A 12,741-nucleotide genomic window follows, 5' to 3' on the forward strand; every position below is an offset into this window, starting at 1 on the left:
TTGTGTTGTGCTGCCTTGTCAGGGAATATTTCCATTTTTCAAAGCTGATTATGAAACCAAGTCACTGCAATTGTTAAGTTCTAAAGCAGAATGTTGAAAACTGCTCAGAATGTGACTGGACAACAGACAGTCCTTTCAAAAGTGGAAATTAAAAAAAAAACAATGGACCTACCAGACATGATCAACCAGTTGAAAAAGAAGTACTGACTCCCATATGGATCAAGAATGCCTGAAGAGTGTATGTCTGAACACTCAAATGGTGTGTGTACTAAAAACTTTTCCTATTATATTACAAGTTAGGTATCTCAAGTCACATAAAAAGCAGTTATTTGAGCTCAAGTCAAAATGAATAAGGATGAAAAGGCAACATAATCTTCATCAGTAACTACTTTTTGTACCTAGGTGTGTTTTTCTCTTGCAGTGTGAAAAAGGGGGGGGGTGGAAAAAGACTTACTTGTAGTCTTTACCAACACTCTTCAAGCAATCCAGAAATTGAGGCACTTCGTAATTAACCAGTGTATATAGCTGTCCATCTCCTACACCATCACGATACACAATAATACGAGAGGGCAAATACTTATTCCACTTGAACCAGTCTCTTAAAGCAGCTTAAAAAAAAAAAAAAAAAAAAAAAAGAAAGTAAAAGCTGTTAGCTATAATGACAAATCTTTCCACAACGAAAATGGATTTTTACTACTGGAAAGCCAGCCCTAAGTTTTGAAACTTAAGATCCTCAGTATTTCAGTAACCAGAAACAGGTATGCATCATGATACACAAATGTTACCTGCAAAAAAAGAAAGAGCCCAAGGAGACTATCTACTCTGCTGGCCTCTATCACAGCAAGGAGCTGTCATCCTTTAAATCCATCTCCTTTAAAGCATTCTTTGAAGTTCACTGATAAGTGGTATATAATTATTGTTAAGAAATATGTGAATCAATGGAGGAATGCACGCAAAAGGCTATTAATTTTCAGCAATATACACAACTGTATCTTTAATCTGGTAATGCCTCCCCTCCAGGCAGCTGAGGAGGTGTGTTTTGAGGAAGCTAAACTGTCATTCTTAGATGTGAATCAAGAAGAACAGAAAGCCTTCCCTTACTCTGCAAGCAGGCTTTGAGCCCATCCACAAGTTCTTGCCCACGACTTTGAACAACACAGCGGGAGAACCACCTGTGAAGAGCAAAATAACAGATGAGCTTCCAAGCATTTCCGAGGCTTACCTCAATAAAGTGATTTTTAAAATGGCTATGAGCACTTAAGTCTTTCTAGGTATTGTGGGTCAACGCAGTCAAGCAAGAGTTAGCATGCTAGGGCAGTATGTTCCTTGCAAAGCCCCTGCTGTAGATAAATGCCTTAGCACCACGTGCAATTCCACTCAATCAAAAAGCTTTTGCACACGTCAACTGAAGAGGCAGAGGAGCCCCTAGCTCTGATGCCCTCTTCATCCCAGCCCTTGTCCCACTACTTGCCAGCTCTCCCAAGCACTGTGGAAGAAGGACAAGGCTATTCCTTAAGGGATGGAGTGGAAAAAATAATTCACAATACATACTTCTTATTAACAATGCACAGTAAATCAATTTGTACCCACTACATTCAAGCTACTTTTCAGTTAAGGGAGATACAAAGATTCTTTCTTCCCCCAATCCCCTCACCCCCTCTGGCATTCAAATCTTACCGTGTCATTGTTTGATTCAGGCTAGAGACAAATCCTGCAATTGACTGCTTTCCAGATAGTGTGTCATGGTAACAATCAATTCCCACAACCATTACTTGTTTCAGCTTAAAAGGAATCAATGCAGAAAACATATTAGTACATGAAGACATGCCAAAGCACCCATCATCTCCATCCTACAGCCAAACAAGATCCTGACATAAGGTCTTTGGTTTCAGGACATTTCAGTAAACCTTAGGCACCAAGTTCTTGAATTAAGTATCTCCTTATGTCATATTTAACTTCACGCCTCTACTCACAGACACAAAAGAAACTACACAAACAATCATGATTTTCTTTTTGCAGGAAAAAAGGTTTGGTTTTTAAATAAGACTCAATAAACAAACCAGCCATTACCATTGAAAAAAAGTTACTCACTGGGATCTCAACACTCCAAAGTTCTCCACCCATTTTACAGTTCATTTGTAAGGCAATTTTTGTTGCTATGGCCATAGCAGTCTGAGGCTTGCTTAAAGTGCGAGCAACCACACACTGACTTGGAACAGGACAATCTGTACATAAGTACTTCTTGATAGCATCATATTTATCCTTTCGGGTACTAGATAAAACGCAAACTACCTTTAAAGAAAAAAAAAAAATGTTTTTAAGAAGCTGCACTCTCAGATTTATGTAGCAGTTGTAGTTCTTTAGAAGTTTCTTACATTCAAGAGCAATATTCAAGTGTTCACAGTGAAAGAAATATCTGTAAAGTTTCAGTGCCCATGCTCCAGAGCCAAGTACAAAGGCTCTTTTCCCAGAGGGATACTCATAGTTAGTCTGGAGTTTGAACAGCAGTATGAGTAGGCATATAGTAGATACTCAGGAGCCAAGAGTTTTATTTCTGAGAATGAATCCCACTAGTCTTAAAACATCAACAACAGAGTTTAACACAATTTGAAATTACAGGTTCAAATACATACTATGTTTGTGTCAGACGTAATACTTTGCTGTAAACCCCTTAAATAAGCTTCTGTTCTATCATCTACTTCAATCCTGAAAAGGAAGAGAGAGATGCTTACAGAAAAAAACCCCAACTAACAGCTATTGAAACTTCAGCAAAAACATAAGCGCTCATTATGCACCACTGCTGTATGAAGTGTCACTTTTACGGCTATTAATAAACATACAACACTCACACATTTTGAAAATTAAGAGGAATCATCCATAACTCCGGCTTCCAAGAGCAATGAAATTCAAAGTTAAAAGCAAGCACAGATACTCAAAGGAAGATGTTTGCAAAGAGAACAAATCAGAATACATCCAAAGTCAGCAAGAAAATACACGGAATCATAGAATAGTTAGGGTAGGAAAGGGCCTTAAGATCATCTAGTTCCAACCCCCCTGCCAGAGGCAGGGACACCACATACTAAACCATGTCATCCAAGACTCCTTTTTGTATTAAATATAGCTCCACTTGAGAAAGATTTGCTCAACAACTTTATGTCTGATATGGTTTGTCATGCTTGAACCCCCAGTGAAAGCTTTTACAAATAAAAGTGTAAGAAGTCAGTCACTGGAGAAAACTGAACAATTTGCTTACTGAAAGCAACTCTGTTTTATTACAAATCTCACAGAACTTGGTAGCGTGACATACTGTACTATACTCCTCATTTAACAGCCCAAGCATGCTAACAGATATGCCTTAACAAAACGATTCTTCCATCAGCTTTCTAGAGACACTTACATGGTTGCCTTGTTCATTTTGATTCCCATAGCTGGTGTAACTTTAAACAGATTTTGAAGCAATGTATTCGCAGTATCATAGTTGCGGCGTGTGTATATTAATAACCAGTTGTCCAGGGGCTTGGCAGAGATTAAGGGAGCTCCCCTAGTTTCCTTTGACCAATCAGCAAACTGAGGATTGTAATCAAACTGCAAATAAGAGACAGTAAAGGAAGAAAATCAACACCCTCCTAAACAAGCTATACCACATCTACTTCCTGACACACTTCAAGAAGAGGCTGGAATGCTTCTGCCTAGAAAACTGATTGAAATCTGTTCTTTTTCTGCTCTTGTCACTAACTGAAAACAAGCTTTACTAGCCCTTTCAAGAAATCTCACACTCCACAAATGTTTTATTCACAGTGATGCAAAGATATTTAGGATTTTTAGCCCAGGTAAGTTGTTGCTATTTGCCACACAGACTCTGCGCCTCAAAGACACAGCTGTTTATGCATTGACTTATTTTTCTTACATTTTCCTTTTTAATAAGATAACTAACTTACAAAATGTATTATTATAAAGAAGATAAAGGATCTTTTCAGTAACACCCAGCATACACACAAAACCAAACACAGATATACAGATCAAGACACTGTAAGATGCCCTTTTGCATCTAGCATCTATTCAAATGAAAGACCTCTACTAGAGAACAAATCTATCATGTTTTATGGTGACCTATGACTTAATTGAAATCTAAGTTTTCACCTCAAGGTTACCTCACCTCAGAGTGAACAGATACCATATGCATTCTACCAACTGAAAAGAATTAATGGCTTCTCATTTTAAAGTGCTGGTGTTTTAATAAATTGAAGCTAGTTAGAAACATCTCTAGTGTCCTAGTTTGTGTATCTGAAATAACTTTGTTCAGACAGAGGGACTGTTTTGCAAGGAAGACACTATTGTAATGCAAGCCAGGAAAACCTCCAGGGGTTTCTAAACAGAACTTGTAAACGATTTAAGTGTGAGAGTCTCCTGTTTGGACAGAGATTTGTGTATAAGGTTTTCACTCCTAATCCTTCATTTATCAGCTAACAAGCAGTAGTTCCTTCCTTAAAAACTTGCTTTATCAGTTTATCCAGAATATTTTAGAAGTTGATTACCGTATTTCCCGATTGAAGGATCTTTTCACCTTGAACAACTCTTCCCTTAAAGGATAATAGGTTAGAATCAAAGCTTAAACCCCAGTCTTGGAGTTCCTTCTGAACATTGTCATCTCTGTTTAAAAACAAGATTTAAATTAAAACAACAAAATTTGTTCTTGCTGACACTTTTTAAAGAAAAAACGAAAAACAAAAACCAACCCAGTACTATTTCCAAAGTTTTGTTACAGGACAGAAGATTGTCATGAAAAATTTGTATGATAAAGAAGTACAGAAGACATTAAGGAAGCATACTTTCGGATGTACTCAACAAGTCTTCCAATTTCACGTTGCCTTTGCTCAGGTGGCAGTCGTGTATGAATAGCCAAGTCTTTCATCATATTAAAATCATTACGCATCTTCTCAGTTAATCCTGTTAACAGCAAAACCTTTTTCTGAGTAAAAAGACTAAGAAAAGTGAACTTGAAAGTCATGCAGATGAACCAAGCGTGTACTGCAGACACATAAAGTGTCAGCAAGGTTTTCAGTTGCTCCCTGTACATACATTCTCATCTGCATAGAAAAAAGAAATTCTGGATTTTTCCACTTGAGAGGAAACCACCCAAGACATGCAGCTCTTTAGTTACATTTCCAAAGGAAAACAAAACAGTGCTGAGATGGACAGGTACAGCTAGAGCACAGTCAGTATCTCAGAGGAATAAGGTACTTATTTTCTTACAAAATTATCAATCTATAGTAAATTTCTCTTTTTCTTCAGCAGAAGTCTATAGTAAATTTCTCTTTTTCTTCAGCAGAAGTTCTACCTCCAAAAAGCTTCAAGTTATCAGTAGGCCAGTGTTGAACACCGTGCATAAAGCCTACACAACATGAAAACCCCTCAAACTCTTCAGCTTCATTTATATACTTGATCTTTTAGCTACAAAACTTCACTCTAAACTCATGTTTACACAAGCATAACACTTCTACTTAAACTGGCAAGAGGCTGCTATCAAAATACCAGATTCAGTATGCATTATAATTTGACAGATGGTTTGATATGAAACAATGCTACAGTACCTGTTAGGAAGCACAGCTCTGGAATTAGAACCACAGGTCCTGGCATCATGTTTCCTCCCTTCCTTCTGCACTGACTGACCAAGACAGGCTGGTTCAAGTCAGTAATTTCTTGATTATATTGCTGAATTACAAAAGTATATTGTTTGTTAGTTTATTCATAACAAACACAGTTTTCTTAATAATCATGCTCACTTGAAATGAGTATTTTTCCTAAAACAAACAACTTTTTTCAGTTAGTACATTTAATTTGAGAGGAACAGATTTTGTCAGAAAAGAGCAAACAGGAAGCACTATTCTCTCTGCTGATGTGATCAAATTATTGGCTTGTTAAGAGACAATAGAAACAATGCTTCTGCTTGCTCTAGGCTGTATCACCCATAGTATCCAGTTCAAGATTAGGATGCTTATTCCAGTTCAGTAATGGACACGGTTCCTGCCCTATAGAACAATTTAATTCAAGATAATATAAGAATCAAAAAAGATTCCAAGTGAAGTTTCTGAAACTCAACCTTCCCGCAACCCTTCCTTGCATTTGGCAAGAGTTGGTTTGTAGCAGTTACTAATTTAGGTTAGGTGAAAAAAACCACCCAAACCCCAACAGACAAATAGAAACAGGCACCAAACACAAGCTGGCAGTCAGCAAACATACTTCATAGATCAACTTTTTCTTAAAGAGAATGACACCTCAGAAACCATCCAAAGGGTAGCATTTAAAACAAAAAAGTGAGATCACAGCAAAGTCAAAAAAGGCAGAGAGAATTTATCATTTATCCTGGATTACATGAATTTTGCTTTAGTTTTTTTTAAGCCCTATCCTGTTTTACAGTTGAAACTGATGTGCAGAAAGATTTCACAATTACAGTGGTAGGCCTCCACAGTAGAGAAGGTTAAGCTATGAAAGCCATACATAAACTTTGTTTCAAAGAACGAAAAGTAACAATTTCTTTTAAGAAGACTGTCCATATATTCTACCTCCAGTAAATTATCAGCAAACATGCTGAGGGTACACTCTGCTCCATCACCCACACCACTAATAAAGACGTTCTAGAGGACTGGACCCAGTATAATGCACACACTGACAGTTCAGTTTCCATACCCTTTTGTAGTAGTCCACGTAGCTGATCTCAGAACCATCTGATTTTCTAAAGGTACACTGTGGATTGGCATCCCAGTCAATGTCATCAACTCTGTATGTTTTGTTATTGTACCTGAATAAACATATTTTATCTTTTTTTCTTTTCTATTTTTACATCTTAAATAGAAAAGAAGTAGAACTACAGGACAAAAAGGTTAATAATAATACTCATTTAAGTTGAAAGCTTTGTTCCTATCAGCAGCAGTAACTTCAAGTTTTCTACTGTAACAGGCTATCAATTCTACTAAAAGCTAAACTGTGATAAAACTAAACAAAAATAGAACTAATCCAGTATATACTTTCTGCTTTTGGAAATGCTGTCACTTCAATTACTTTGCTAGCTTGACAATGATATTGTTTTCATCTTTCTGATGCTTCATTGTGTATTTCAGGACATGCAACATCCCCAAAAAATAAACAGATCTCAAAGACAAGAAGAATCCAGAGAGACTTACTTTGTAAGAACAATTAAACCTATCAGCTCTTTAGCACAGGTATCTCTAAATCTTTGCTCTTCAACCTGGTAATACAGACCGTACATAAAATCCAACACTGTTTCACTGCGAAGAACCTTATGGCTTACATCTACACATAACATAATGCTTTCCTCATACTGGAGGATAGAACTTGTGAAGCCCGGCCAAACCATCAACCTGTCAAAGAAGAACAAACAGAATCTTAACATGCTTTAAAGCATCTCTATTCTCACCCCTTGAGTCATTCTAGTCACTTTCCCAGCTATTAGAAAGCAGTTAACCATAGAATCACAGGATGATTAGGGTTGGAAAGGACCTTAACATCATCTCATTCCAACAGAGAAACCATTAACCAAATACAAATTATCCAATTATAAACAAGCTCTTGAAAGTTAACAGAAAAAAAATTTTACATGCAGGTATCTTTAATGTCAACTTAAGGTAAAAGATTAACCGAATAATGTAGCAATGTAACTGAAGTGAAAGGAAGGATACCTCAAAACTTAAGAAATCCATTTCATGCTGTAAGTCTTAAATATCTTACATATGAAGTGTACAGGTATTCAAGACACTTCAAAGAGAAAAAGACCAATGGTACATCTAGTAGAACACTGTCCACTTTCTTCCACCAACCAGGTCATGCAAGCTAAGTTAATGGCAAGGAGTACGCTACAGACATATGATGGGGCCACAGCCAAAATCAAGCTTACTAACTTGTACAATAGGCCTAGGGCTAGCCATAAACATCAGTCACATTGTATGGAATCCTGTAGCAGCAACAAGACACGACAGCTGGCATGAGGCGAGTTCCAGAAGTACCCATCCAGCCAGGTATGGCCAGGTACGAATTTCCACAGATTAAATGGCCTTCAGAATGAAGGCAAGACACTTCTGAGATTTAAAATCAAAGTACTCATGAGACAGCAGCCTTACAGACATTTAAGCAAACTTTTTAACACTGGAGTTAAATGTAATAGCAGGATACACATTGGTAACGAGTAATGAGATTTTACACATGGAAGAAACTAAGTTAGGAGAAGAAGGTCTCATGCTTCCCAGGAATACCAGTATTTAAGTCTGTGGTTTTATTACAAAATAAACCACCAGAGAAGTACCAAAATATTATCCTTTCTCCCTGCACACCCTTAAGCCCAAGTACCCTTTTTGCCAAACCTGTGATTAGGGATGCTGATTGGGTCATTGGGGTTATAGTAATTCCGTCCAATCTGCTGCAAATTCAACATCTTCAAAAGCCTAGAAGTTGAAATATGGATATCATTTACTGTTATTAGTCATTTTATCAAACTAGGCATGGTCCCATCCCTCTGGCCAACCTCATTTTTTGTCCATCTGACTAGATAGAACAATCACACATGTGACCTTTCCATTAAACTCAATTTAGAAAGGCCATGGACACTTATTAATGACAATTAACCACTTCAGAATATTAGCATACAACTCAACCTTTCCCTAACCAGCTGAAGGTAGCAGTCTAAACAAGCTACATTTCAGATGAACCAAGCAGCCCAGGTACCAAGGTTAAGTGAAAGACTACAGCAAAAGAAGTAATTTGCCAGTTAAAAAGTGCTGCACTACATTTGCTTTAAGACACAAAGTCACAGACACAAGAGGGCAGAGATAGGACTGCTAACTGCCCACAACAGTTAGCACTTTAGTGCGAATCTGCTTCCACAGGAAGAATGTACAAACTCATTTCACACTAACATGGGCCAGAAACATGCATATAACTGCATACTAAAATGTTGCCAGATGTGACTGGCCACATAGTAACGGGAGCTACAAAGGCTTACAAATTTACATTTGTAATATTGATTTATAGCCCTTTCCTTGGAAAGGAAAAACAGGTCGGACATTTTTAGAATGGCTTCTTATAAAGACGTAACTTGGACAGCAAACCTTCTAAAGATGATGTTGTAAAATTGCAGACATGTAGGTGAAGAAGGTGGCAACTCATTAGTCAATGTGATTGTTATCTTCACATCCTCTCCATTTCGAGTCCTACTAAACACTTCAGTAACCTGAGAAAAGTGAAATTAGGTTAATGAAACCAGAGGCAAACAAGGCTTCTTCTGGACTTTGCCCCATTAATAACCAACTGGACTTGTACATTAAGATTCCAAGTAATAATTCCAGACTTTGCTGAAACAGGGATTTGATTTCTACTATGACTGTGAACTACAACCTAAAAGGCTTCGTTCATTTGGGTGAAGATGACTAACAGAGTAGAATGGAGCCTTATCTCCAAAGCAGTTGAATTCAATATGAAGACAGGGAAATCACTTATTAATTACCATCACAGGAAAATGACTTAACTTGAAGAAATAAACTTAATATATTACCATCAGTACACAGCATTTTTACCTCCACTGCTCCTTTCTTCTCAGACTTTTCTTCCACTCTGGAATTTCTCTCCCCCTCCACCCCTTTCCCCCTTTAAACAGAGAGAGAAGCCATCAACTTTGCTGATGGGCTTAGCTTTGGTCTATGGCGGGTCTGTTGTGAAGTCACCCCAGACTCCCCACAGCTACCAAAACCTTGCCACATACATCCAATACATCCAAGCTTTCAATTCTGTCGGATGTTAAAATACAGAAGTTATGAAAAGATATAAGCAGAAAGAAAACCAAAGGACAAATACTGTCTGTACTCTCCAGTTCTATGCAGAGGATTCTAGCCTGCAGAACCTAAGCATAAGAACTAGAAGTTTATCACCAAATTAGCTTACACTAATATATTCAACCCAACTAAACATTGCTTGGGGGACATCAATTCTCTAACTTCTTCCAGACCAGTAAGAAACAGTAAGCATCATAAAACACATGTCAAAATAAAAAGTAGAATAGCATTCTCGTATCACACCTTATTCACTAGTTTTTTTGGGAGGAATAGTGTTGATCCATCAAATGCATGAGTCTTTCCAATTAGCTCTTCATGCTGAAAGAGCAAAGCTGATCGAAGGCGGCGTGCTTCCATCTCAGGACTATAGCCAACATGGTACTGGTATAAAGCCCACTGTGGTCGGGATGTCAAACGGAAGTAATTTGTAGTCAGTTTTATCATAACACCTGAAGTACCTAAAATGAGAGGCAAACATCCCAGTAGTTACAAACGTCTACCAGTTTAGCAGAATTCAACAGCTTTGAGAAATTTCAAAAAACTAAGGCATTAAGACGAAGACTAGAGGTCTGTTGTGTCCTGCAACTCACTAAGCTATATGAAATGCTCACATAGGTGTAGTGTTATCACAGACACCCACTTATTAGAGCTTTTTTCCCTCCAGTTGTCAGGAAAACTCTCACAGCAAACACTGAGATCAGTAACCTGTTTCCAAAAGGATTAGTACTGATACTAGAAGGATGAATTTCCACCGAAACCCAAACTTTGTGGACAAATTAATCTTGCTTTACACGAATCATAAACTTAGAACAAAAACTAACAGTGTCAATCAGTAGAGATAGCCACATTCCCATTCATATATGTTACAAGATGACATTTCTTTTGGTATTTCAAGATTTTTCAAACAAACAAACAAAAACCCCACAACACTAAGATATGGCTCCAGATCACTTATTTATTCTGATCTTTTCAGGTCTCTTTTCAATTTCTCCAAAAAACACGTCTCATACAAAAAGTACATTGCAGACAATTATGGATCATCCATTTTATTTTGGTTTTCATTATCCATTTTTCCCATCTGAAATAAAACATCCCAGATGAAAACAAAAAATAATGAAAACATAAAAAGCGTAACTGTAGAAGCTATAAAGAGAAAACAAAAGGCTGGCAATACATCTGCCTACAAAGTACAGTGATCCATGACCTAGCATCAGCATAGCTCTAGACAGAACAGCGAGATGAAAATGAAAACCGTACTGCTTTTGGCTCAACGTGACTTGAGCAGAACCATGCCTTGCCATTCTTCGGCCCATGGCATGCTCCAGTTATTACTCAATTAAGCAAAAATGGTCTACAGTTGCTGTTACATTGTTGCAATGCCTCAGAGTCGCAACACAAAACTATTACCAGCACAGCAACAGCACTACTGAACATTAAGAAGGATTGTGTTCTAGCAGGAAGGCAGGACAGCTGGGACACCCTGCTCTTACTTCTTTTCATATGCACAATTTCATCTCAAGGAGAGAAGTGCATCACTTGTTATTTATACTACAAAGTTTCTTCAGAAGAGGTCTCAAATTCCACATTTATTAGGAGATCTTTATGAATTTGGTTAGGCCAATGCATTACAAACCAGAGCTTCTAGAAACAAACCTACAGAGTCCTGAGGAGTCCTGCCTGAAGAAGTGGCCATCAGGAATATGTAAGGATCATCATCTATGTATAAATAGTTGCAATTGAAAATGCAACACAACTTCTGTCTGAAGCACTTTGCCATCAGACATGTCATCTTACTGTTCCTCTTCAGATATTGGGAGCAACTTGCATCTTTTTCTACTACACAATAAAGAGTTTTTTTATTTGGCCCTCTAGGGGATACTAAAAGCAGAAACAAAGCAAAATTGTTCATTTCAACTTGCTTATATGCCTACAGTCTAATCCGAACATACCAGTTTTTGATTCTTGGACATGCTCTATGGCTTGCCGAGTGTTCACCCCGAGGTCATTGAAATCTCTGCGACGCCTACCCCTGTCTGCTAAAGACAATTCCTGAAATCCCACAGAAATCTGTAATCCTATTGTTTCAAAATTTGAGCAAGAGAAAGAATTGCAGTCAACACTTACATACATATAAAAAGAAATACAATTCCATTTTGAAAATCAGATATATTTGAAAATCAAGATAAATCACGAAAAGTTAAATTACAGCTTTTGCTATGTAGTAGATACATCTCGTAATAACATTCAGGTAACACGTATTAACTTCCTAAGATTTACAGACAACTAACGAGTAAGCAAATAGAACAGCTCACTAGCCAGATGAAAAAGAGATGTAAACCCTCCAAATCAATCTTGCAAACACAGGGAGGACAGATCATTCATGTCAGCTCCAGCTGGCGCCAAAACATTTACATATACTGTGATGTGAAATAGGTAAGAAAGTTTAATTTCCTTATTAAGATTCAAGCAGCAGAATGAAATAACTATTGGTATTCATGCAGGTAATTGTGCCAACTGCTTCCTAATTCATTGTTTTCATAGAAGAGATGGTATAGATGGAGTAGAGCACACTTAAGTAGTTTTCAAAATTCCTGGTTCAGTTACACTGCACCTTAGAATGACAATACAATCATCACAAAGGATGCAGAGTGAATGTTTCCAAATCTCAATAATCAATCTCTTTTTGAGAAGAAAAATTTCAAATACAGCCTAAGGAATGGCTTAATTGTGCTCTTGAGGGCAATGAACTTTTTCCACCCTTTCTGACCTTCTGGCCTTCTCTCACTCTGGCCTTGTGGAACACTCTGAGGGACCCTCTGCCGTCCACGGCCACCAGGTTCTTCTAATAGTGATGGATGAACACGTGGCTGCTGACGGCCAGGTGGCTGAATTGGCAAAGCCT

The 12,741-nt window shown here is 37.7% G+C and overlaps 1 protein-coding gene across 2 annotated transcripts in view; it reads right to left on the reverse strand.

The window, feature by feature from the left end:
* PIWIL1 (piwi-like RNA-mediated gene silencing 1) overlaps positions 1 to 12,741 on the reverse strand; it is a 16,436-nt gene that overhangs the window by 2,560 nt on the left and 1,135 nt on the right. The window contains exons 3-18 of one of the 2 annotated variants that reach the window (XM_010022784.1): positions 12,636 to 12,739; positions 11,789 to 11,925; positions 10,083 to 10,297; positions 9,120 to 9,241; positions 8,376 to 8,456; positions 7,182 to 7,379; positions 6,688 to 6,799; positions 5,592 to 5,712; positions 4,830 to 4,947; positions 4,536 to 4,650; positions 3,398 to 3,585; positions 2,634 to 2,706; positions 2,092 to 2,292; positions 1,678 to 1,781; positions 1,102 to 1,172; positions 455 to 608 (exon numbers count right to left, since the gene is read on the reverse strand). In XM_010022784.1, the coding sequence (XP_010021086.1) occupies positions 455 to 608; positions 1,102 to 1,172; positions 1,678 to 1,781; positions 2,092 to 2,292; positions 2,634 to 2,706; positions 3,398 to 3,585; positions 4,536 to 4,650; positions 4,830 to 4,947; positions 5,592 to 5,712; positions 6,688 to 6,799; positions 7,182 to 7,379; positions 8,376 to 8,456; positions 9,120 to 9,241; positions 10,083 to 10,297; positions 11,789 to 11,925; positions 12,636 to 12,739 (2,114 nt within the window). Of the gene's footprint in view, positions 1 to 454; positions 609 to 1,101; positions 1,173 to 1,677; positions 1,782 to 2,091; positions 2,293 to 2,633; positions 2,707 to 3,397; positions 3,586 to 4,535; positions 4,651 to 4,829; positions 4,948 to 5,591; positions 5,713 to 6,687; positions 6,800 to 7,181; positions 7,380 to 8,375; positions 8,457 to 9,119; positions 9,242 to 10,082; positions 10,298 to 11,788; positions 11,926 to 12,624; positions 12,740 to 12,741 lie in introns of both variants that reach the window. The other variant, XM_010022785.1, reaches the window with a different exon arrangement.

Source organism: Nestor notabilis, unplaced genomic scaffold (assembly GCF_000696875.1).
Source record: "Nestor notabilis isolate BGI_N333 unplaced genomic scaffold, ASM69687v1 scaffold17599, whole genome shotgun sequence".
Taxonomy (NCBI): domain Eukaryota; kingdom Metazoa; phylum Chordata; class Aves; order Psittaciformes; family Psittacidae; genus Nestor; species Nestor notabilis.